Source organism: Sarcophilus harrisii, chromosome 1, assembly GCF_902635505.1.
Source record: "Sarcophilus harrisii chromosome 1, mSarHar1.11, whole genome shotgun sequence".
NCBI classification, from domain to species: domain Eukaryota; kingdom Metazoa; phylum Chordata; class Mammalia; order Dasyuromorphia; family Dasyuridae; genus Sarcophilus; species Sarcophilus harrisii.
In genome coordinates, this window is record NC_045426.1 from 231284449 (window position 1) to 231310264 (window position 25816).

Here is a 25816-nt window from a genome sequence, read left to right on the forward strand (position 1 = left end):
TAAGTGAAGAGTTAGGGATTCTAAGCCAAGTTGTAAACATGGATTGTGCTTCATTTTGTGGTAATGGGGAAGTAGGAAAAGAGGGGTGGATTTGGGGTGAAAGACAGTGAGTTTTGTTTTGAACAGTGTTCAACTTCGAGATGCCTTTAGGCAAACTATTGGAAATGTCTAAGCTTGTACATGACTGGACCCCAGGAAAAAAGAGACTCAGGTAGGCTATATAGATTTGATTCATCTGCATAGAAATGATAATTGAATCCTTGTGCTGCTGCTGAGATCACCAGGTGGGAGTATGGTGAGGAAAGAGACAATTCCCCAAATAGAGGTCCTTGGACTACTTCTTGAAAAGGAGCAATCAGCTAGATGTGAGGGAAAAGCTGGAAATTGAGAAGTGAGAGCATAGTCAGGAGTGCCAAATGCCACATTGAGAAAGAGAAATTAAGGAGGATGAGAGTAGACAAGAGATCAATAGATATGGTAATTAAAGATTGTTGATGATTTTCCAGAATGGTTCCAATTGGAACTTTTATAAAGTTATAAAGTTCGTTTGACTCACTTTGAAACACTTATCCCTTCCACATTGTGTGTGTGTGTGTGTGTGTGTGTGTGTGTGTGTGTGTGTTAGGGCACAGTATTCCTAGGATCTGAAAAATCTTTGCAAAATTGTTTGGCTCTACCTCCATGACAGAGAAGCCTGAAATTTTTTTTTATGGGGTATTTACAGTATCTTGTAAAATTTGGCTTAAGTATTTGGTCATATCTTAGCTTTAAAAAAGAAATAGTAAATATGGTATTAAAAATAAAGCAAGTTGATATTATATATTATACACATCTTTTATGCATTTCTGCATTTGCAAACCTCTTTTATGTCATCTGCTAATATTCGTGTGTTATCTGTGGCTTCTGCAAAACTCCCCCCAAATTCCCATTTAATTTCTTATACTGACCCGAGTTATATTGAAACCATGATGGGGAATGTGGAAGGGGAAAACTGTAATACAGGATATCCCAAAAGTCTTTTGACAGTTAAAACATTAATAGCTTATGGCTAAGACAAGTGTCTTACTATCTAAGTGACTGACCCTGAATAAGTCACTTGATCTCCAATTGCCTGACAAAATGGATACACTAGATTCACTAAAGAAGGAAAGGACAAAACCACTCCAATATCTTTATCAAGAAAACCCAAGTGGGGTCAAAAAGAATTGGACAGGACTGAAACAATTGAACAACAACAACAATATACCAAATGCTATGGTTCTGTGAACCAAACTAGAAATACTACCACTGCTTGCACAACAACTTAATTGAGCCATGGAGTTTAAGAATGAATACTAATCCTTTTGACCACATTTCCCAGAATTAAACACTAGCTATTAAAATAGGCCAAGGACCATGGGTTGACTCAAGATTTCCTCAATAACTTCTTATCTTGAATGCCCTGAGTATGCATTTTTAATTACTTTTCTCATTTCCTTATTTCACTGATGATTAGTTGAGAACCATGAAGACAGATGGAACTCTTGGGGCTTTAGAAAGGAATTAAAAAGTAGAAGGTAAAAGAAAGATCGGCAGTAAAGAGTGACAAATGGAGAAATAACTCAACAAATGGGGATGTAGAAAAGAAAAAATGGGCAATAGCAAAAGATAACTTCAGTTTTTAATATAAGGTCCAGTTTAGTTGGTAACTTATTTTTAAATGCTATAGAAAAATTACCTGTTACACTGACATAGGACATTTTCTGTTTTCCTAAGCAGTTACAGTTTTATTTTGTATTATGTATCATAATACATAATATATATATTTCACTAGTAAGACAGAGAAAGGGCAAACCAAAAGTCTATGTCTTTAGGAAAGAATTTTGAAATATGACTTTACTTTCTCATCTCCTTTTCCATGAATACCCTTCCCTTGGCATTGGGCCAGAAATTAGAATACAAGAGAAGGCATTTGTGATCAAGAGCCACATCATCATTTCTTACCATCTGTCAGTTTCCAGTTACTGTATTTGAATATCTGAAATGATTGTGAAAGTTTGGAACAAAACATTTGATGTCAGGAATGCAAAAAGTGAAGGAATAATCTTTTTAACTTTTCTTTCCTTATTATCTTATTTTTACCCACATTACCTGTAAAACAATTTTAACACTCTTTTTTCAAATTTTGAACTCCAGATTCTCTCCCTCCCTTCTTTTCCTCTCATTGAGAAGTTATACGATTTGATGTGGGTTATACATGTGAAATCATGCAAAATGCATATCATTCAAAAAAAGGAAAATAAAGGAAAAAATATTTTCAATCTGCATCCAGACTCTGTCAGTGCTTTCTCTAGAGATAGGCAGCACCAATCATCATTAGTACTTCACAATTGTCTTAGATCATTCAATGTATGGCTGAGAATAGCTTAAGTTATTCACAGTAGATCATCATACAGTATTGCTATTACTGTGTACAATGTTCTCCTGGTTCTGCTGCTTATGTCACTTTTCATTAGTTTGTGTAAGTCTTTCCTGGTTTTTCTGAGAGCATCCAGCTCATTATTTCTTATAGTGGTAATCTTTTTTCTTAAAAAGTACTTATCCAAATTTCACATACATCCTCTTCTACTAGGCATATGGAAATGCTTGTTTTATTTGATGTTTAAATTCAGAATGAAAACATCACACACAAACAGAAACTAAGGTTCTTGCTTCAAAAAATATTTTTGGAGCTATAGACTGATCAGATTCGATACAAAGAATGTCAGAGAATCTCTCCTTTGTGGCTTGAAGGAATCGGGATACTTGGGTATTAGTCAGGATACTGTTACTAAACTTGCTGCTGCTTCTTAAAAGAATCATTTAATGTCTCTGAATCTTGAGCTTCTTCATCTGTATAAAGAGGGTTAAATACAGTAACTCTACTGTCTTATTTCTGAGCTTCCATTTTCGTCCTTTGTGATCCTGGAATCTTGTCTCCAAATACTTACAAACTTATTTGTCTTGTTCACATTTCAAAGTCTGAACATCCAAAAAGTGAAGCTATCCTTTCTCTTATACCAACTCCCATTCTCAAATTTCCCCATTTCTTTCCATTGATGGTATTTTATGGCTTTCAAAGCACTTTCCTCACAACAATCCCATGGGGGTAAATGGTGTGAGTTAGTCTCATTATTATTGTATAGCTGAGGATATTGGGGACTTGGAGATTAACTGGTTTTTTCCCACAGTTATATAGCTAGTAAAAGGTGGAGCTGGGATTTGAATCCAGGTGGCCCAGGCTGAGAAACTTCCCAGTGGAGTCTTACCTCTTCTCCATCCCTTATATTTTGTCTGTCACTATATCCTGTCTGCTTTGCCACTATATCCTAAGGAGCATGAGAACTTTCCATTCGATAGTCTTTCCCCATTAGACCATAAATTCCTTGAGATGGGGGACCATCTTGTATTTCCAGCTTAGTACTTATTATCTTTTTGTTCATTCATTAACAGAAATAGCTATAATATGCAATATTATAAAGGTGCTTTGGAGAATTACACAATACACAATACCACTATGAAATTTCAAGCAGAGAAGAATGTTATTATTCTGAAGTTAAACTAAGGGCTAAATTAGGGTGAGCAGAATGGGAGATTTGCCTAGGAAATTATTTCATTATTCCAGATATATTATATCATAATTTTACCTCATTTCTCTTTTCATTTTCAGTGACTTATTGTTCATTTTCCTACTAAAAAATCTTGCTCAAAGATCACTTTTATTTTCTCACTGTTTTATCCAGATTCCTTATTTTGGCATTAAAATTTTTTAAAATAATACTTTGTTTTCCCTTTGAAATTACACATTAAAACTTTTTTTGAGTTTAAAATTCCATTCCTTGGCATATGATTTCTTTTTAAAAAATCATTTGTTCAGCCATTTTGATGGATATCCCTGCGGTTTCCTTTTATTACCACCAATAGAAAATTGTCAGAACTATTTTTGTTCATAAAGATCCCTTTTAAAAAATTTCTTTGGGACTTAGACTAGGATTGGTTTTGCTGGGTCAAAGGGTATGCATAGTTTTATAGCCCTTTGGGCATAGTTCCAAACTGCTCTCCAGAATGGTTGGATCTGTTCACAGTTCCACCAACAATGTATCAATGTCCCAGTTTTCCCACATCCCCTTCAGCATTTATCATTTTACTTTTCTATTGTATTGGCCAATCTGATAGATATGAAATGTTATTTTAAAGTTGTTTTAATTTACATTTCTCTAATCATTAGTAATGTAGAACATTTTTCATATTATTATAGATAATTTTGATCGCTTCATCTGAAAACTTCCTGTTCATATTCTTTGACCATTTATCAGTTGGGGAATAAATTATACTTACATATTTGGCTCAGTTCTGTTTTGGTATTCAAGGCCTTCTATATCCCATTTCACATGTATGCACAGCTCACATAGACATAGTGTCAGTCTCTCTGTCACTTTGTCTTTTGTTCTATAATATGTACTATTTGATGAAACCAGTAGAATGTAGGGTACTCAAGGACAGAGATTGTTTTTATTTTTATCTTTGTAGAGTGGGCCCTTAAGAAGGCAGAGGGGAGAAGGATAGAAGGAAAGAAATAAACATTTATTAAGTGCTTGCTGTTTTCTTGGCATTGGGCTAAGCGCTCAGAAATAATAAATGTTTTTTGAATTAAGCTTAAATTGAACTAAACTTTTTCCTCTTTTCCTGTCTTCCACATTCACCATGTTCTTTCCCCCCCCCCCCCCTTTCATAATGGTTACTTTTCTCTCTCTCTTCCTGAAGTGTCAGATACCATTTTTTCCAAGATAACCTCTCTTATCCTCTAGATGATGTGATTTCCTGTCTTCTGACCCGCCCATGGCATTTATTGCCTGATATGCTTGACACCTGATTATATTTAATTGAACACTTGCCAAATAGCTTACTTGTTTCAAGTTTCAAGTTTCGTTTACTGTTCTTTCTCTCATGGCTCATGAATAAGTTTTGGTTCTCAAAAGAGAAAGGACCATTCCAAAGCTCTTTGTCTCCTACCCTTGGATCCAAGTATCTAATCTATTTTCAGGTGTTTGATAAGTACCATGGCGTGTCTTTGTTGGCTTGAACAAAGTGGAAGGAGAGAGGATTGCCATCTCTGTCTTGATATTGATAATTTAGAGTATATACCATGTAACCTGGGGGAAAGAATAACACATTTTTACTTGAGCAATGTTAATGAATACCTGTGCCATTCTTCAACCTGCTAATATATCCTGTCTTTTTTATACTTTTTCAGTCGGCCCATTAAATGTGGAATTTGTGCGCCCTGTGAATCTGGAATCCATAGCGAAAGACAATCCTAAATTGAGGAAAGGAGGTCGATTCACCCCAGAGGACTGCACAGCACTTCAAAAAGTGGCCATTATTATCCCTTTCAGGAACCGGGATGAACATCTACGTTATTGGCTCTATTATCTCCACCCATTTCTACAGCGTCAGCAGCTGGATTATGGGATATATGTGATAAATCAGGTAAGAGATAAAAGACATTGTGACATCCTTGGTTTCTGATTCAGAAGGATATTGTGTTATAACATCTATACAGAATTAATTTGACAGTGAGCTTTGATACTAATATTAGTGTTGTCGAAAAAAAGAGTGAATGAAGAGGAGGAAATGCATAAATTGGCAGCAGAAATGCAAAACCACATTTCTCTGAGACGTTTTTCTATTCAGAAATGGTTTTTACTTCTTTAAACATTTTTGTTTAGCTCATTCATTTTATTTTTCAGGTTCATAGGGTTTGAAGTAGAAGGTACCTTAGAGATAGTTTAATTAGAGATTGAAGTGAGACCCGAAAGGGGAAAAGTCAGGTGCCCAATTGCAGAGAGTTTTAGACCCAGTCTTGTGATTTCAGAGTCAGACTTTATTACTTTGAATTCAAATTTTAGTACTTAGAGTTAAGAGATCATAAAGATAAAGTATATTTCTTGTATTTGTAAGCTGTCATGGAGTTTAGATTTAATGTCAGAAGCACACTTAAATATTTTGAGGGAGTTTGTCATGGCCAATGGATGGGTCAAAATTTATATCTGTTAAGTAGAGAAAATAAAATTTGATGTTGAGTATCTCTTTTCTGTGGGTGACATTAAGTTTTATTTCTGCTTGTGATGCTAATGTTTAAGAGAGAACGCAATTTTTACTTTTTATCTTCCCATAGTTGATTTGACTTGGAGAAAAATATTGATTGTGGAGACATTTATTTATAAACAATCACTTGTTTCTTGTCACTTGGCAGGGGAGTGTAATTTTTTTTTTTTTTTTTTTTTAGTGTTTGATTTTTTTCTATATATAACAACTAGTTAATGATGATGTAACTCAGTGCAGTCCTATATCTGATCTCTGCCTGTATAGCATTTTCATTGCAATTTCTTTGAAATGACAGATGTGGGACAGCTAGATGATGCACAGTGGAGAGAGCACTGGCCCTGGAGTCAGAAGGACCTAAGTTCAAATCCAGCCTCAGACACTTAACACTTCCTAGTATGTGACTCTGGGCAAGTCACTTAACCCCAATTGCCTCGCCAAAAAAAAAGAAAGAAAAGAAAAAGAAATGATAGATGTTCATTTTAAGGTGAATTTGTCACCATTTTGTTTTGAATTTAGAGCATCTTAGAACTTAATACTGTAAAAGCTTTAATCAAAACCAGCAAATATTACCAAAGTTATCAAGGAACAAACAAATACAGACTGCTAAGTGACTTCTTAAATCACTATTAATTGGGCCCTAACATTCTAGTTGAGTCAAGGATTGTTTTATAGAAGAGATAGTAATTGACTTGTGCCTGGAAGGGTGAGAAAGATTTCAACAAGCCAGAGCTATGGGGAGGAAATCTGGGCAAGCATTAACAGTGGTGTGAAAGTAGGAAAGCATAGATTATTCTAGGATGGTAAATTGATTCTTCTACAATCTAGTTGGAGTGAAGACTAACTTGGGGGTATGTGATGGAAGATCAAAACTGAAAGATAATATTGGAGTCTAACTGTGGAGGGGATTGAATGCTAACCAAGGAGATGTTGGACTGTATTTGGTAAACAATGGCATGCCAAGGTTTGAGCAGACGAATGGTGCAATGTGGTGCATTATTAGTAAGGTTAATCTGAGAAACTACCAGAGGAGTCTGGTTAAGAGGCTGCTACTGTAGCCTGAATGATAAATAATGAACACCTACCTGAATTCTTAATAGTAGAGGTAAGAATAATAACAGCTACTATTTTATACACTAATGCTTTAAGGTTTACAGACCACTTCAAATATGCTTTCTCATTTGGGCTTCACAACAATTACAGATATTATGTCATTCTCTACCCCCTTGTTAAATGTTTTGAATTTAAAGATCAGAAAGGTAAAATATGCATTGTTGTGTTTGGAAGAATACTGGGAAAGGGGTAGAAGGAGAAACAGATTTACTCCATGAGATTCTGGGTTGATTCTTTGCCAATCCCATGATTAGAATTTTTAAAAGAAAAAAAAATTGATGCTATGATTTCATTAGTGAAAGAAATTCCTAATTGAGGGACCTTTTTCTGCTAATGCACATTGGCACTGTGTCTAGAATGCTAGATGCCTTGGACATCCAAAAGGTAAATGAGTTTTGCCTTCTAACACGGGCGCCTTATGAGGCTGGATTTGAACTCCGGGCTTCCTGGCTTTTGAGGCCAGCCCCTTTTCATGATTCCACATCCTAAATTTTTATTTATTAGGAATTATTAGGAAATTTCATATAACAAATCCAGGTTTATGATACAGAACTATTCATTCATTAAAAGCTTTAGGAATTTCCTTATATCCTTGGACTTTTCTGAGAAATTTTCATCTAGTTTTCAATTTTTTTTATTTTGCCTTTTCACCAGTGGTTAATTATTTAGATGGGGAAGTAACTTTTTTCCATTGGAAATAAGGGGCAGCTTTCTTGAAGCCAAAATAAAGGCCACCTGATAAGTTTGGGGTGCATTTGTGAGCTGTTGGTTGGCATTTCCCCATTTCCCTCATTTGTCTTTGTTGCTGCTTGACATTTCTTTTGGAAAGGTGTTTCTACTCCAGATACCACATTTGATGATTTATGTTCAGAACGTACTATGAATTATGTTGTGAGCTATGCTTATTTACAAACAGTGTTTCAAAGTAAATTCTGATCTTCCCTTGGGTTAGATGAGCCCTCCCATTTTACACCCAGGGCAAATATTAATGCATGTTGCCTAATATTGCTTTCTGTACTATTTGTTGTTGTTTCTAAGGAGCCTACAGGTTTTTCCTTGCATAAGCAGAAGAGATGACCAATTGTTTCCCAATTCTCTCCCTCTGATCCCCTGACACAGACACCATTGTGAGAAAAGGATTGATAGGAAGAAGAGAATTCCCGCGCTCCCCCCCCCCCCCCCCCCCCCCCCCCCCAGATTTCTCTTCCTTCCTAGAGAAGGCCAATTTTCTCTTCTTTAGTACCCTGGAGGGACAGGCAGTTGACCTACATACAGATGAAAGATCAAATGAATGTGACATAAATATACTTTTGTATCAACCACCAAGGTCATATGTCCTAAGCAATCTTAATATTTGCTCTGATCTCTTAGTGGAAACATGTCCCTTAACATACAGACCCCAAGAAATGCTTCCCTAGATATTTTATTCTTCTGAGAAAAGCTGTTAACCTAACCTAAATAAAATAGTCTTTTTTTTTCTTCCTCTCCTCTTAATGCCAACCTAGTTAGGAATTATTTGAAATGTGTTTCTGTTTTCACAGAGGTTCTATAGGAAAGCACCTTATTTCTTTGCCGTCTTGACAATTTTTTCTTGTCTCTCTCTCCTTGCATCTGCCCTTCCTCTTTGTGTTTTCCCCCATGCCATTTAGCAGGGGAATGTTGCTTTTACTTGTTAATCCTGTCTGTAGCAAAGCAAACCTGAAGAAAGAGTTACTGTGTGTGAACTGGTTCTTATTCTCCACCTACGTTCTCTCCTGTACTCTCCTCCATCTCCTAGAAAGAAGGTGTGACTGACCCTTGCTGCTGCTGCTGCTGCTCCTGTCCTGGTAATGTCCACAAACATTTTTCTTTAAAGAGCAAGAACATTCATTTAAGTCATGCCATTAAATCCTCATCTGTTACTAAGATTTAGAAAACATAGATTAAATTTAGCACATGCTGAACTATGTCCAAGAAAGCACTGCAAAGTTACGCTGATGACTGATTAGAAAAGAAATGTAATAGAATCAGAACATTCCTGATACTCTGAGTGGAAATCTATATTTACAAGGCAATTTTTTTCCTCTCTTGAATCTTAAATTTTTACAGAATTGACTGCAATTAATATTATGTTTGCATATTAACATCAGGTTAGTTGGTTTCCGGGGGCCTCACTTTCCTCCCTTATAAAAACGTGAGCTTAGATGGTCCATGAAGTCCTTTCTAACTATAAATCTGTAATCTTAAGAACATGGCTTAGTGACCCCTGATGTTAGTAATAAGCAAAAACATTTTTAATAAACCAAAACTAATTTTGAAGCTTTAAAAATAAAATTGTCTGTGTGGTCTCTTTTTTTATCTCACTCATTATACTCTTATCAGTACTCGACCCTATCTCATCCTCTCTCATCATCTATTTCCTTATCCAACCATTTACTTAATTGTGTTTGTTCCTGGTATATAGTAGATACTGAATAAATGATTATGGATAGATTTCTTCCCCCTCCCAGGTGGGGAAAACTACAAATTCATATTTATAATGCAAATATATTAGCTACAGGCAGGTTTTTTAATAGGAGTTGTATGAAGAACACAGATTTTTACTCTGGTGAGGAATTACTATAAGATATTGTTTAATGATTGCACCTAGAGAACTTGGTGATTTATTTTAGAGCCAATTTTTTTTTACCCATTGACATAAAAGAGTAAGGCCCTACAATTTGATTTTCCACAGGATTAAAACTGCTTTTACTAAACAGGTGAGCTAGGAGAGACTTTTTTGTTTATTCCTTTCCTTCTTGTGTTACAACTAGCCAGTATATGATAAATTCTATTTCCTCACTTCCACATTACTTTTTCCAAGGTATATGGTCACTAAGAGTCAGAACTGACACAGATTTGAACACAGGAAAATATTGGGGTTTTTAAAAGCACTACATTTTGATGGCAGGAAGAAATTTAGAATGTAAACTCCCAGAGGACAGGGGCTGTCAGTACCAAGTATATCTCTGGGCACTTAATGGGTGCTTAATAAATGCTTTTTGATTGATTAATTGGTTGAGAGCCCAAGTCCCTTTTCAATACAAGTCCCTTACTAATGTAAGACAACCTTTATGGTGAATATGAGATAATATTAAAAATGTATAGTAGGAGGAAAGACATAAATAGCTAGCTTTTATTGGGCAAGTTCTAAGAATATCCCTCTGATATCCCCTAAATTAATTCCAACCTTCTTTGCTAGAAAGACCAAATCTTTCTATACTATATAAAACCTTTAACACAGTATCCAGGAGAGCTACCCTGCCATACTTGTTTTGTCCTTGTTACACAATTGTGTAAGGAGAAAAGGCAAAAAAAAAAAAAAAAAATAGAAGAAGAAGAAGAAGAAAACATTTATGAGAAATTTGGGATGGAGTTGGGGATCAGGATTTAGAGAGCTAATCAAAGTCAAATTTTTAACTCTGTATTTCTGTTTGAAGACACCTTTGTTTTAATTATATGTAAATGTGCAGGGACTTAAAATGTTTGCGATTTCATAGATAAAATTAGAAGTACCATAGTGGCATATGAAAAGCTGTACTAAAATATATCAATTTTCAATAGAATATTAAAATAATAAAAATAAAATAAATATAATGAAATAGGAATAATAGTGAAATAATTGTATTTATAAAGCTCTTTATGATATTACAAAGTGCTTTACATATCTCATTTGATATTCATTAAAAACTTGTGAAGTAACTGCTTAATATTATCCCCATTTTATATTGAGGAAACTGAGGCAGGTAGTGGTTAAATGATTTGCCCAGGAGTAACATAACTAGCTAGAAGGTGAACTCTGGTCTTCCTAGCTGTAAGTCAAACTCTTTTCACTGCTATCTTGTCTTACTATTGATGTTTTCAATCAGTCTCTTAAATTTATGGTAATTTGTGCATCTCAAACTAACGTTTGCCTGGATCTTTGGAAGAATCTGATCCAGTTAATTTTTATCTGTCTCTCTTGAGAAGATGATTTTTTAAAATTGTATATGTTTTATATACACATACATTTAACACATATATGGGCAGGATTTTTAAAGTAAGGACTGGTAAATGTGTAATAGTTGTGGGGTTTTTTCCCCCCACTATTCCCTCAAGATTTTTCAAATACTTGTTTCCTCATTTTTTAGATATACTAACCAATATACATGTATATTTCTCGATTTTTTTTTAATCTGAGGACTCATTAAAAATTTTTTCTTTGGAGCCATGAAATGCTTTTTAGCATTCCCCCCACATCAGCAGAAATTAGTGGACTATAAAAACATCTTTATCTGTGTCTTGTATAGATCATGAAGTCCTCCACAATTTCCTTCCAATCTCACTATGGACAATTGTTCACTTTTATTAGTTGACAGTCCTATTAAAAACTTAGATTTGGTAGGAATTTGCATAGTTTAACTGTGCTTTTTGTTATTCTAGCTTTTGTTCATCATATGTATACACTATTGCTTATATAAGTGATAAAAGTGATGGCTTTTTTTTCTTGTTTCTTGAACTTGAAACAAAATAAAAACCATTAACATTTTACCAGAAATTTTTTTTATCATTGCCTTAATTTTTCAGGACTTATTAACAATAAATTCAATATTTTTTGTCATATGAATGAACCTTTTGTACCATTGAATAGCCCAAATCTTAATTTTTTTACCTGAGTGTGGTATTTATTTCTTTTGCATATTTCCCTATACTATAAAGCTACCAGATTTTTCATATCATCTTAGATGTTGACTTAAGAACTGACATGGTTGGGGATCCATATTATATTTCATCTTTTCAGAGATTTCTCCTATTTTTCTCTCTCAGAATTTGAATCATGTCTTCTCTGGGCAGGCTGGTGTTTTCACTTCTCTTCCATAAAGTATATAGAAGCATTTGTCTCTTGATTGCCATTCAGATTTTGGAAAAGGTTCATTCCCTCAACTATCCCAGTGGCATATCTGTGTCTATTGCTGCATATTACTAAGTTCAGACAGGCTTATTGGTGAATTCTTTATTATTGTTTTTCACTAGTATCTGACTCTTCATTACCCCATTTGGGGCTTTCTTGGCAAAGATATTGGAATGGTTTGCTATTTCCTTCTCTAGCTCTTTTTTACAGATGAGGAAATTGAGGTAATTGGGGTAAAGTGATTTGCCCAGGGTCACATATCTACCAAGTGTCTGAGATCAGATTTGAATTCAGAAAGATGAATCTTCCTCACTCTGAACCTGGCCCACTCAGTGGGAGTAGAGGGAGGGCTTATAGGAAGACTTGAAAAGGTGGGAAAGAGCCAGCTTATGAAGGGCTTAAAAAGATAAGTAGGTTTTTTAAAAATTTAATTTTAATCTGGAGGTAATAGATAGCCCACTGGAGTTTATTGACTCATTCTGATAGATGAGTCAGTAAACATTTATTAAGTATTTCTAGGTGCCAGAGACTGTGCTAAATATTGTGGGGAATTAACTTGAGGCAAGGACACCGACAAAAATACTGCAGTAGTCCAAGTGTGAAATGATGAAGGCCTGGACCACAATGGCCAAGGCCTACCTCTAGCATTATTTCCTCCTTAGTTCTTTGTCCCTTGCCCTTATATTCTTCACCTAAACACAGGATGCTACCCCGATAGCAATTAGATCTTGGCATTTTTCCCACACCCTAGATACAGTATTCAGATCAAATATTCCAGTTGCTTGGCCATGATGCCAGAATGAATTTTAGAAGGGTTATTTATAAAAGAATGAAATTATAGTATATGTATGTATGCACACATGTATGTATATATCGTACAGACAGACTCACAGGGCTACCCTGAGTTATCTGTTTAATGTCTAATTTGACAGCTTCAATCTTGCTAATTATAAGTTTCATTCTCCAAACAAGAATTGGGTTTGGCCCTTTTTTGGCCATGGTGGGTATTTATTCAGTGACTATAGCCCCCATGTGTTCTCTTCCATCATTCCTATCCTGAAATAGTGTTGTTCATCCCTGGGACTGTTTACCAGCCCTGGCTTCCAGTGGCTCCCTGGATTTTGTACCACTGATAGGGCTGCCACCCTTTGTTCCTAGTTATTTGCCACCCTCATGCCAGTTAGGTGCTGGCATTTTCCCCATACCCAGCCATGTGATGGCTATATGAATTCCTTTGATAGCAGCAGCATCCTTTGATCCCAGAGTTGAAAGAAAGCTCAGAGACTAGCTAGCCCAAACCATATCTGAAAAAGAAACTTCTCTATAGTTCACCTGCTTGACAAATCCAGCTTTGGCTTGGAAAGCTTCCAGTGAGGGGGGAAACCCGATGCCTTCTGAGTTAGCTGATGGCAGTTCAGGAGAGCTTTGTTTGTTAGGAAATTTATTTTTCCATGGAGTGTCTTTGCAGGTTCTATTCATTGATTTTACTTCTACCCTCAGGGTGCCAAACTGAAGTACATCTAATCCCCTTTTCATGTGACAAATCTTCAAATGCTTTTTTTTTTTTTTTTTTTTTTTAAAGATTATTCCAGTTCTGCAGTCTTCTTATATCCAGGCTAAAGAAGCCTGGTTCCTTTTAATGAGCTGCATGTTGTATGATCTCAAAGCCTTTCACCATCTTGATTGCTTTTTCTCTGGACAACTCCCACTTTAACGAGATTTTAAAATGTAAACCCCTTAAACAGGACATAGTTATGCTTTTGTGTGATGTGGTGTGGTGTGTATCATGCATCAGATGGGTAGAGAGGACTATCCCCTCCTAGGCTTGGATTCTGTCTTGATGTATTGTTATTTTCAGTCCTTTCTGATTTTCCTTGACCCTTTTTGGAGTTTTCTTGACAAAGATACTAGAGAGGTTTGTCATTTCCTTCTCCTGCTCATTTTACAGATGAGAAAACTGAGGCAGACAGGGTTGGATTGTGGAAGAAGAATCTTCCTGACTCCAAGCCCAGCACTCTGTCCATCGAGCTGCCCCATTTGGATACCATCTCACTCTTATTAACCCCACACTTTAAGGGCTACATACAAATCTTACACCTTGTGAAACATAGCTCATCCTGCCATTTATTTATAAAACCCTGTATTTCCATATAACCGCTGTGTCTCTCTCAATATCTCACTTTAATTAGTCTGCACAAGCCCATGTGGGGATGTGATGGAGAAACTTTTGCTAAAATTTAGAACCACTTAGCTGAGGCTCTGCTAAGAAGGTAGGATCTAAATTACCACCATGCTCATCCTAAGAGACAAAGGAGCTGGGATGGGCTGTAACAGAGCCCAGTCCTCCAAGCACAGTTCTTGTAGGAATCAGGAATGCCCACCAACCACCTGTGACCTCCCTAGTTCCTTTGGAGTGAAAACCCAAGCATGCTCCAATCCCGCTGCGGAGGAAGTCAGGAATGGGGATTGGAGGACCAGGGACACACTGGTAAAGAATGATAGAGCAGGTTGGAGTTCACTTATTGCTGGATTCCCAGTGTTCGTGCTGGCAATTCAGCTTTTCTAAGACCATAGGCAACAGGATATGAATCCTGGCTTTGTGTACATCATCAGCCTCCTTAAATAGCCCCTGTGAAAGCAGAGAACGCCCTCTCCATCTCATCGAGGAAATTGGTCATGTGGGATCAGAAGTAGCCCCCTAAATCTCTCTTTCCTAATTGCCTTTTTCTTATTTTAACCATGATGAAGTCCACAAGATCATTCTTACTAATTTTGCTGATGCTGAAATTGTTCTTGGCCAAATCTAGTTCTATTTTAGGTTTGAAACAAAATGCAATACTTATTAAGACTATGTAACATACAGCAAAAGGAACTTTATTCAACCATAGTATAGAAAGCATATATATGCAAGGGTCAATGTTGAAAAATTATCCATGCATATGTTTTGAAAATAAAAAGCTTTAATAAAATAATAAAATAAAAAAGTTGAGATTCCTCAGAAAATATTTAAGCAAAAACTGGATGACCACTTATTGGGTATGCTGTAGGGAATTTTTTTGTTGAGTATAGCTTTTACTAGTCACTGAAGCTCCTTTCAACTCAACAAGTTCTGTCTGTGATTCTTCCATCACTTAGCACAATTCTCTACACACTGTAGGCATGTAAGAAAGATTTGAGTTGAATTAAAGTTTAATATAATAAAATTAATTGTTTAATGCCAAAAAACAAGAAAGCATTTATAGCAAAGATTGTCTTGATTCAGTTGGGCACAGTTCCTTTTACTTTCCAAATTTGTTAGACGTGGCATATGTGGCAAGAAAAATGTGTTAAGGACAGAAGGAAGTTTGTCAGACCTGAAGATCACTTTCTAGTTGAACTTTTATAAAAAGTGACTATGAAGCCTTAGTTCTTGGGGCCCCTTAAGTCTCAAGGACAGTGTCATTACCCTTTCAGGGGAAAACTAACATGTCAGGGAATTAATAGTTCCTATAAAAGAACTGTTTAAAAATAAACTGACTAAATCAAGCCCTAGTTTATAATGTTTCCAATTGTATGAATAACTCACACTGTAAATTTGATAATTGTTGACTTTTGGTGGCTCAAACTGGCAACAACACAATCTGGCTGTATCTATAGCATTTTGCTGATTTTACCAGACTGTCAGAAAAAGGAAATAAGTCTGACATGAGTTGTTCTAGATGAAGTCATGCTGATATTTTGTAATCTTTACTTCCTTTTCTAGACAGCTGGCTTTTAATAATTCCTGGAATTCTATCAAGACTCTATATTAAGCTCATTGAATTGTGGTTTGCAGATTTTATTATATTACCTTTTTGAAAATCAGGACATTTGTCTTTCAGTTAAGCATACTTTTTCTCATTTGACTAAAAACTCCTTGTCTGTATCCTAAAAGTTTGATATATTGCCTCATTGTTGACATTTTCTTTGTTGAAATTATCTGTTGATTTCTTCTTTGATCCATCAGTTCTTTAGGATTAAATTATTTGGTCTTTATTTAAATTTGAGTCTTTTCTTTAAAATATTCTTTTTTTGGTTATGATTTTTATTGCATTATGGTCAATAAAGGATGTATTTAATACAGAGGAATCATTCAGGGCTAGCAAAACAAGTGCTACAAGACCATATTAAATTATAATTGAGAAATGTTTGACAAAATAACATATTAGTATTATATGTATTATAATACATGGAATATTATATATGTGTAATAAATAAAATCACAAAGTAAATAAAATACAGTACCACATAGAAAATTTTTATTTGAAGTTTTTTAAGTCAATGTACAGCTTTTAAGGATTTGTTTTGATTTGAGTTTGATATCGCTGATTTAATATTTCATGTTTTCTTTATATGTGTTTTAAGCCCTGATTCATTCTGTTTCTATAAAGGTGCTATGCACAGCTAAGATATGTATTTTTCTTTCTCTTCCCATTCAGTAATTGTAGGAGATCTTTCTCATACCTAATCTTGATAAAATTCTATTAAAGAAATGAAATTCTTTCTTGTTTAAGCTTCTTAAATTTGTCTAGTTTGAAAGGACTATTTTTTTTCCCATTGTACTTGGTTTATTTTTTCCTTCAAATATTTAGGTACCATTCAATAGGGTACATATACTGATGTTATTTTATTGCCTATGATGCTTCTAAGAATAATATAATTTCCCTATTAATTTCTTTTTACTGTGTACATTTTTATTATTGCTGTTTCTGAGATCATGATTGCTATTTCTGCTCTTTTCAATTCACCTTAGAAAATATAAATTCTACTCTAAGCCATCATGTCAACTTTATAAAATCTTTTTATGTAAAGTATAATTCTAAATAAAATGTTATGAGTTCTGCTTTCCATTCTATACCTTTTTTTGGGCAAATTTTATGGGCGAGTTCCTGCCATTCACATTCATGATTATGGTTGTTAATTCTCCTTTGTCCAATCACTCTCTTTCCTTCAAAGAATGTGGTGAAAGATGAGTATATGATTAACAGTAATTATCTGTAATTGAAATGATCTGCTACCATTCCTCTTGCATAGATTCCAACTGACCTTTAGGCTTTCCTTAAAAAAAAAAAAATCATTATCCCCTTTCACCATCCATACTCTTAAACTGAAATTTGTTTTGCTTGGGTCACTTTTCTTCCTGAATATTTCCTCTCTTTTAAGCCCTCACCTTCCTTGTAACCCATTTATTCTTTTGAGCTTGATTACTTCTATACCAAATTGTGTGTGTGTGTGTGTGTGTGTGTGTGTGTGTGTGTGTGAGAGAGAGAGAGAGAGAGAGAGAGAGAGAAAGAGAGAGAGAGAGAGAGAAGCGCAGACACTTCCCTTTGATAGTTCAGATGAAAGTGAGGTGCATGTGCTATCTTGCCTCTTCTCCCCCTCCATATTTAGGTTTGTTTGTTTGGTTTTCTGGATACCTGATCACAAATGATAGATGGTTCCATCTCTTTCTTACTCTTTATAACTTTGTGTATTCATTGTTCCCTCTCTTTTCTTTAAAAGGTTCTTTTTTTTGTTGTTTATTGCATATGACCATCAAAACAGAATTATTTGGCCCCTTCCCATTATGAAAATCTTATTTACCTTTCTCAGTTCTCTCCTGTCCTGTGTTTGTATTTCAAAGCCTTCCCAGCTCCTCTCAAAGATCACCAGATAGAGCACTGGGTCTTGTGCATCTTTCTCATAGGATTGTTGTGAGATATTTGTAAAGCATTTAGCACAGTACCTGGATATAGTAGGCACTTAATAAATGCTCTCCTTTTCAAAAACCCTGGTTAGAATACTAAGAACTTTCGTTTGTCTCTGGCTTGGGGATTTCTGGCACTAGGTTCAATGAAATGGGAGTGTTGCTGCTGCTACTGCTTCTTATACCCTGGAACATATTCATTCTTTCTACCATTTCTAGTCTATGCTAGCAGCCTTCTTGCTATCTTTTATGTCAAACCCTGCAAGCTTCTGTTTGTCTTTTTGTGCAGTCCTAGGATAGTATAAAATTGCTTGTATTTTCTCTTTGGATTTCTTGATTATTATTTAGCTTTTGGGACCTTTGTAGAGCTTTGCTATAGCACTTAAAATTTACAACCAGTCATAAAGTTATATTAAATCAGAGATTCTCTCTATGCCAGTCCCTTCCTGTTTAAGTTTAATGCCCCTGAGATTCCAATTTTTTTTTTAAATACTGGGTAGGAGGATAGTGTTTAAATTTTTAAAAAATATTTAATATATTAATTTCAGTGTAATTGGTTTCCTTGGTGATATTCATTTAAAGACATTATTCTGAGTGGAAGTCCATAGAATTAATTCACCTGACCTATGAGATCTATGACTAAGAAAGAGAGAGAGAGAGAAAGATCATGGGAAATGCTAAAATCAGGAACACCTAGGTTCAAATTCCATCTCTTATACTTATTAATTCTGTGTCCATAGGCAAGTCACTTATTCAGCCTTCTTAACTTTCCTACCTTCTAGGGTTGTGGTGAAGCTTCAAGTGCCTATGAGATAATTTAGGTTAAAATGTTTCACAAAACATTAAGTACTCTATAAGTGTTTTATTATTATTATAACTACCGCTACCACCAACACTTCCTGTAACACCTTGTGATGATATTTGCTTGTGTTTTTTTAAAGCACTTAGAACAATGTCTCAAATATAGTAGGTGCTATGTAAATGTTTATTCTCTTTCCCCTGAATTTTTCCTTATATGGAACCCAATTCTGTTCCACTGAAACTTCTAACCATAATTCCTTATTTAGTCTTGCCAAACAGCCATAAGTTATAATTTTTTTTTCATTGAAAACATTTTAGTTAGCTATACTAGAAACAAAGGTTCTTGCTGGGAAGTCTCTGATCTAGAAGAAAGAGTTATGTGAGAACCATGTTTCTGGGACACACAGCTACTATTTTCATGTGCTTTACAAGCAAACAGCCTGGCATCCATGTCCAAAACCAATAGGCAATTTATCATAGAGTCCAAGGGGGCTTCTCTAAAGCCTCCTTTAGTCCTTAGCACAGACAACTTATGAAATAATTTCATCATAAGACTAATTTTTTTTAAAGGCTATGAATGTCAATATTGTGACTGGCTAACTGCTTTCTGTCCTCATGCACTCTACTGCTAGGTGTTAACTAACACACTCCCTGACAATTACAGAAATCAGGTTAGATTAAAGCTAAACTGTTTACCATAGTGGTATCTGACAAACCTTTCTTTTTTAAACAATTTTCCATTGTCTCTTGCTTTTACATCACCTTCATTTCTAAATGTGTCTCTTGTCACCTTCAGTATCTGGCAAATCATTTTTTATATTAAAGAATTTTTAAAAGAAGGGGAGGAGGGGGAAATTCAGTTCAGTGAAATCAACCCAAATATACAAACTACAGACCGTAATGTTTTAAAACACTGTATGTAGACATGGGATATGAAAAGTCATGGCTTTGTGCAAACAACAACCAAAAAAATGTGTATATTTGCTTATTTATATGAGTTGGTTTCACACAAGAAATCCTGCTGGGAACTGAATTCTGAATACTTTCTAATATTGAACAAAGGAATCTTTTGTTCCAGAGCTTAACTGTGTTGGCTTTTTAAAAAAGGGATTTTTAGAAAAATCTTTTTACTTGTACATTTGATATTGAGCAGATGACTAGTAATGTTTTATTTATTTAACTTGCTTCCCAGAATGGTTGTGCCAATTTGCAGCTCTACCAGTAATGCATTAGTTTGCCTATTTAACTAAGAATGATATTTTATGTTTGTATAATACTTTACAGCTTATAAAACACTTGTAAACCTATTCTCCAATGGGGTTGCATCATCATTGCATCATAGGATTCAGAACTGGGAGGTTCTTTAGATATCATCCTTTCATTCTATTGAGAACAAAACTAAGTCCCAGGAAAATGAAGTGACTTTAAAAAAATTATTATTATTATTGAAATCTTATGTTTTTATGTCACCTGTGTTTTCCCCATCTTTCCTCTCCTCAAGTATCCCCTATAACATAGAAATTTTTGAAAGAAAAAGAAATTAACAAACAAGATCAATATTACAAAAAAATTCTGACATTCTATACAATGTTCCATACCTGTGGACAATCCCCATCCCCATTTTGTCTTTGAAATCAAATTTGTTCTTGTAATTTCATAGCATCCATTTTCAATTGTGTTATACTGGTTGTCCTTTGTATTTAATTGTAGTCTTAATATAGTGTTTTCCTGACTGATTATTCCACTTTGTATCAATTCATGTAAGTCTTTCCATGTTTCTCTGTATTCACTATGTTCTGTTTTGGTTTTATATAGTACTATTTCATGATAGTCATGTCCCATGCTGTATGTAGCTTTTCCCCAGTAGATACTTGATTTCTCATTCTTTACTAGCACAAAAACTTGTATAAATATTTGGGGGCATATAGTGTCTTTTATTCTGTCTGTAACCTCCTTTGGGCATATTTCTAGCAATGGGATCTCTTTCAAAGACTGTTGTTTGCATAATTTTCCAGAATGGTTGTACAGTTTGCAACTTTACCAGCATTACTAATGTAATGCATTAGTGTGCCTAACTTTCTATAGCCCCTTCAGCATTGACTAGTTCCATCTTTTTATCATTTTTGCCAGTTTGCTGAGTGTTTGGTATAACCTCATATTGTTTTGATTTACATGGCTCTTATTAGTGATTTAGAGCATTTTTTGAAATGGTTAATTGTTTAAAATTCTTCTTTTGAGAACTGTCCATATCATTTGACCATTTGTGATTTATATTGTTTAATTTTAGAAAAAAATAACTCACATTTATAAATTTACAAATCTGGATTATTTTACTTGACCTTCATTAAGGTGAATGTTTTTATTATCCAGTGTTACAGATTGAAAAAGGAAGAGTTTGCTGAATTAAAGTTAAGTGATTCATCCATGGTCATATGACCCCCCCCCAAAAAAAAATATCCAAATCAGGATTCAAACTTGGGTTTTCCTAAATCTAAGTCCAGAACTATGCTCTACCAAGGTAGAGAATAACTTGGTCCCACAAAGCCAAGAAAGAAATTACTTAAATTGCAATATATCCAGGGTAGGAATCTTACTTTTAAAAAAAATTATAAAGAAGTTATATTGACCTTTACAGTTTCCATATTTATCTGTTATTTTTATAATATCAGCTAATATCTAGAAATTCCAGGAAAGAAGATGATCTACCACTTCATTTGAGTTTAGCATTAAGTATTTCAGTCAAGCCTAGGAAAAGTTTGTCTGGAAAAACCCAGTGGTTTTGTGCTGTCTCGGAATGAAAATCCATCCATCACAGGTCCTTCTTTAGCAAATACCAAGGGAATCCAAAAATCTAAGGCAACCTTTTAAATGTCATTGATGTACATTATCATTTTGTGAGATAGGCAGAGTAGCTTTCTGGGGTTTTCTCTAGTGTTTTAAAGAGTTTGGATGACATGATATAGCAATTACTTATTTTGACAATTTACTTTCATGTTTAGATATATATATATATATATATATATATATATATATATATATATATATATATATATATATATAAAATTGGCCAAACAAAAACTTTAAATGGAGAAAGTAAGTTAACAAATAAGAAGTGACTTATATATAATTGAATTATAACTGATCTATTCCAATATTAGCTTCTTTTGAAAAGCTAATAGTAACCTTTTTTCAGCAGATATTCAGGGACATCCCCTTTCTTCTCCTTTTAAACTAGATTTTTCTAACATTGAGATGAATGTGCTTTGTTCTTAGTAGTTTTCTAGAGTAGTTTGGTACCATTTGCTGAAGGTGTAGATGGAAAGGAACATTACATTCTCACTTGTGCTTTTTTATATTTCAAATTTAGTCTTTAAGAGTTTTATCCTTGGTCATTGTAAAATCGAAGCCAAAAAAAAAGTGCTCAGGACAGTTCTTGTTAGTTCAGAGTTGTGATTGCTATTAGGTCAGAATCATGATCTTTTGATCAATATAATAAAGAATATTTTATAGCATTTTGCTGAAATTGTTTGCAATATGTAGAATAGTCAACTCTGAAGGACTGAACAGTGGGGGTACCCTCGCCTATGAGTTATCCTGTCATTTTTGTAGTAAAGATACTCAGGTGAGTATATTTATTAGCCAGGAGGAATGGATTAGAGAACCAATAAGATAGGTCCATGCACGTGCTGGTGGTTTTTCCTGGCAGTTTTTATTGTCTTAATGATTGCTTGTTTATTTTTAAACTAGGATGGTGATGAAACATTCAATCGTGCTAAGCTTCTGAATATAGGCTTTCAAGAAGCCTTGAAAGAATATGACTATGACTGCTTTGTATTTAGTGATGTAGATCTGATACCTATGGATGATAGGAACACCTATAAGTGTTTTGAACAGCCCAGGCACCTCTCTGTGTCAATGGATAAATTTGGATTTAGGTAAAGTATCTTTCAGCTAAAAAGGCTGAATTTTATTCATTCATTCATCTCTCATCTTATAGCATATTTAAGAATACCTTTATGCTTATTATAATGATCGCGAATAGAGATTATGGGTATGGAACATTAGCTCTTTTGTCAGACAAAATTGGTATTGTTATTGACTGGACAAAGTCCTGAAGTAGAGATTAATATTATTTCTTTATTAAAATGTGTATCTTTAAAAGTGAGGTATTTCAATGCTATTTTTAAAACCCTAGTATTTCCTTAAATCTAGTAAACTGCTTTAGGGAAATCAAATAAGAAAGAAAATTTAAGTCCTATATTAAATGCAATACTGTTTAGTTTCTCTCTGATCAATTATTATTAAAGGAGAATGAAATCCAGATATGTCATTTGTCTTGAAATGCTTTGTGGCATTTCTAGTAATAATTTTATTTCTTCATTTTAAAATGGGCTCCAGGTTAACTAATCTGTTTTTATTCCTTTCCTTTTCCAATATAAGCACATAGCAATTTAACGGAAATCCATTTTTAAGGTCTTTTGCAAATAACTTCTGCAAATAACTGTGTTTGTCTTTTTTTTTTAAACAGTAATATGACTGTCAATAATATTCCTTGAGACTTTTTCAAAAGTCAATCAATTCCACAACCAGAAGTAAAATAGCCTTCTTAAATGATATTTTTTGAATTATAAAGTAGTTGGGGAAAAAAATGCCAAACTTAAAGGCCCAGATTTAATGCTTAGTATCATAGGTTCACAGTTTGAGAGGTGGGAGGAGCCCAAGAATGCTGCCCAGTATAACTCTCAAATTTTACAGAGAGATACCAGAGATACTAAGCTTTATGTCTATGATCATAGAAATGACACTTCACCTCTGAACCCCAGTTTCCTTGTGTGTAAAATGGTAATGATATTTGGCAAGTCTTAATGATGATGAAGGAAACATTCAAATAGTTGGAAAACTTTTTAAATGACTTCCTGTATGTGCAAGTATTAAAAGTACTTTACAAAATTCATTTAGTGAAATTCTGCTTTAAGTATGTGATGGTTTTTTTCTCCTTAGCTTTTATACTTTTCTTTAAATCTCTCTCCCTCTCTTTCTCCCTTCTCCTGTCCACTAAGAAATTATCTTTCTACCCAAATAGGGCTTTGTGTCCTATAGGATGGAATAGCCACAAACCTTGTAGATCTCCTGAAAAGGCATTCTAAAATCCTATTCCTAGTTTTGAGAGGATAAGTTCTAAGGACATCTCAGTCACATGGGAGTATTCTAAAAAATCTAAGATAAAAGCACCTAATGCAACCTTCTTCAGCCACTTAGTTTTTGTAGTCAAAAAGGCGAATTAGCCAATCCAACAAAGGTATGCATTTTTTAAAATTATTTTTTAAATGTAGAAGACTGGCTTTCAAAAAAAAAAAAAAATAAGACTCAAATCTAACTTCAAATAGTTGTGTGACCTTGCAGTTACTTAACCCTCAGTGCTCTCCAACTCTTTCCTTAAATTACAAGAGAAAAATTGTATTGGTAGAAGTTAAGATGTTTCACCCCGGAATTTCTTGCACCAGTGAGATTGCAAATTGCATCTCTTCTCCCCACCCCCATTGTATTTTAATTTCTCTCTTTCTTTTTTATTTTTTTCTCCCCAAGGCAATTAGGATTAAGTGATTTGCCCAGAGTCACACAGCCAGGAAGTGTTAAGTGTCTGAGGTTTAACTTGAGCTCAAGTCCTCCTGATTTGAGGGCTGGAACTATTTATCCACTACACCTTCTAGTTCCACTATTTTAATTTTCTATGAGGTTTCTTTTGGGGGAAGAGTGTTAGCCCTGAATCTCCCTCCCTTCTCCTTATTCTCATTTACGAGACTTTGAGAAGTAATTCTCCATCAATTGGAGTAGAATATCATAGACAATAACCCCACACTTCTAGATACACAAGGAAAACAGAAATCTAGAGACAGATAGATCCCTGAACTGTAGGTGGGGGGGGGGGGGGGGGGGGAAAGGGGCACAATGGATTTATGTCCTCCCTCAATCATTTGATATAACCTTTCATAAGTTTCTTCAAAAACTAACTTTTTCTAAAAGTAAGAGAATTCCAATTTGACATCCTTACATGTTATGAGTTCTGATATCTCAGGTAATATATTTAAAGATTCTGAAAAATGACTTAAGATATGTTGAATTAGATTATTTATAAAATCTATAGGGAAATGAATTTTAATATATATGCATCACTGATCACCTCTCTCTTTCAGAGATGCAGTTAGCTGTACTAATAATCTATTTATTTCTTTTCCCTCTTCTAGCTTACCTTATAACCAGTATTTTGGAGGTGTCTCTGCTTTAAGTAAAGAACAATTCCTCAAAATAAATGGATTCCCTAATAACTATTGGGGTTGGGGAGGTGAAGATGATGATATTTATAACAGGTAAATGTTTATTCAAATTATACGTGTAAATAGCCATGAAAAAAATTTTGTCACCCTTAGAAAGTCTATTTCTTCACTTGGTCATTTCCAAATTTTAGCTCTCCAATGCTGAATCACTTTAAAAGAGCTTTAAAAAAATTATAATTATTCTATTAGTTATTATAACTTTAAATAAAAACAATCAAAAAACCCATATAAAATAAGGGGCAAGCAGAAACAAAAAAACCTAACAAATGATAAATGAGCAAAGAAAATGCTTTTTATACGTCATCTCTTTCTCAAGTCTTCAGAAATGCAACCATCTTTAAGCCCATTTTCCTATTTTCTGATTTGCCTTAACAAAAAATTATAGTCATGTATATACAGTGTTGATTTCACTCTTCATCACCTTCATTTTTTCATGTTTCCCCATGTGCCTCACATTTATCATTTTTATGACTTAAGATTCCATTCCATTAATAGACCATAAGTCATTCAGCCATTCTCGGTTTTTTTAGATATACAGGCTTTTCCAATTTTTAAATTATGGAAAATAAGCAACTTGGAATATTTTTGTCAAGTAGGTACTTTCTCCCTTTAATCTTATTTTCAAATAAAGACCTGGCAATGAAATTCTCAAATCAAAAGGCATATTTAAGTTTTGTGACTTTATTGGGTATCCTCAATACTGCTTCCCAAAATATTTTTTTCAATCTATGGTCCAACTAACAATGTAGTGGAGTTTCTATTTCCCCACATTGAATTCCACTGGTTTTTGACATTTTTGTTATTCTGTTCTAGTTAAGGGGATATCCTGAA

At 34.4% G+C, this 25816-nt stretch overlaps 1 protein-coding gene across 2 annotated transcripts in view; it reads left to right on the forward strand.

The window, feature by feature from the left end:
- Positions 1-25816, forward strand: part of B4GALT1 (beta-1,4-galactosyltransferase 1) — a 76966-nt gene that overhangs the window by 40697 nt on the left and 10453 nt on the right. For both annotated transcript variants that reach the window (XM_031938200.1, XM_031938196.1), the window contains exons 2-4: positions 5273-5508; positions 22398-22585; positions 24896-25018. In XM_031938200.1, coding sequence (XP_031794060.1) covers positions 5273-5508; positions 22398-22585; positions 24896-25018 — 547 coding nt within the window. The remainder of the gene's footprint in view (positions 1-5272; positions 5509-22397; positions 22586-24895; positions 25019-25816) is intronic.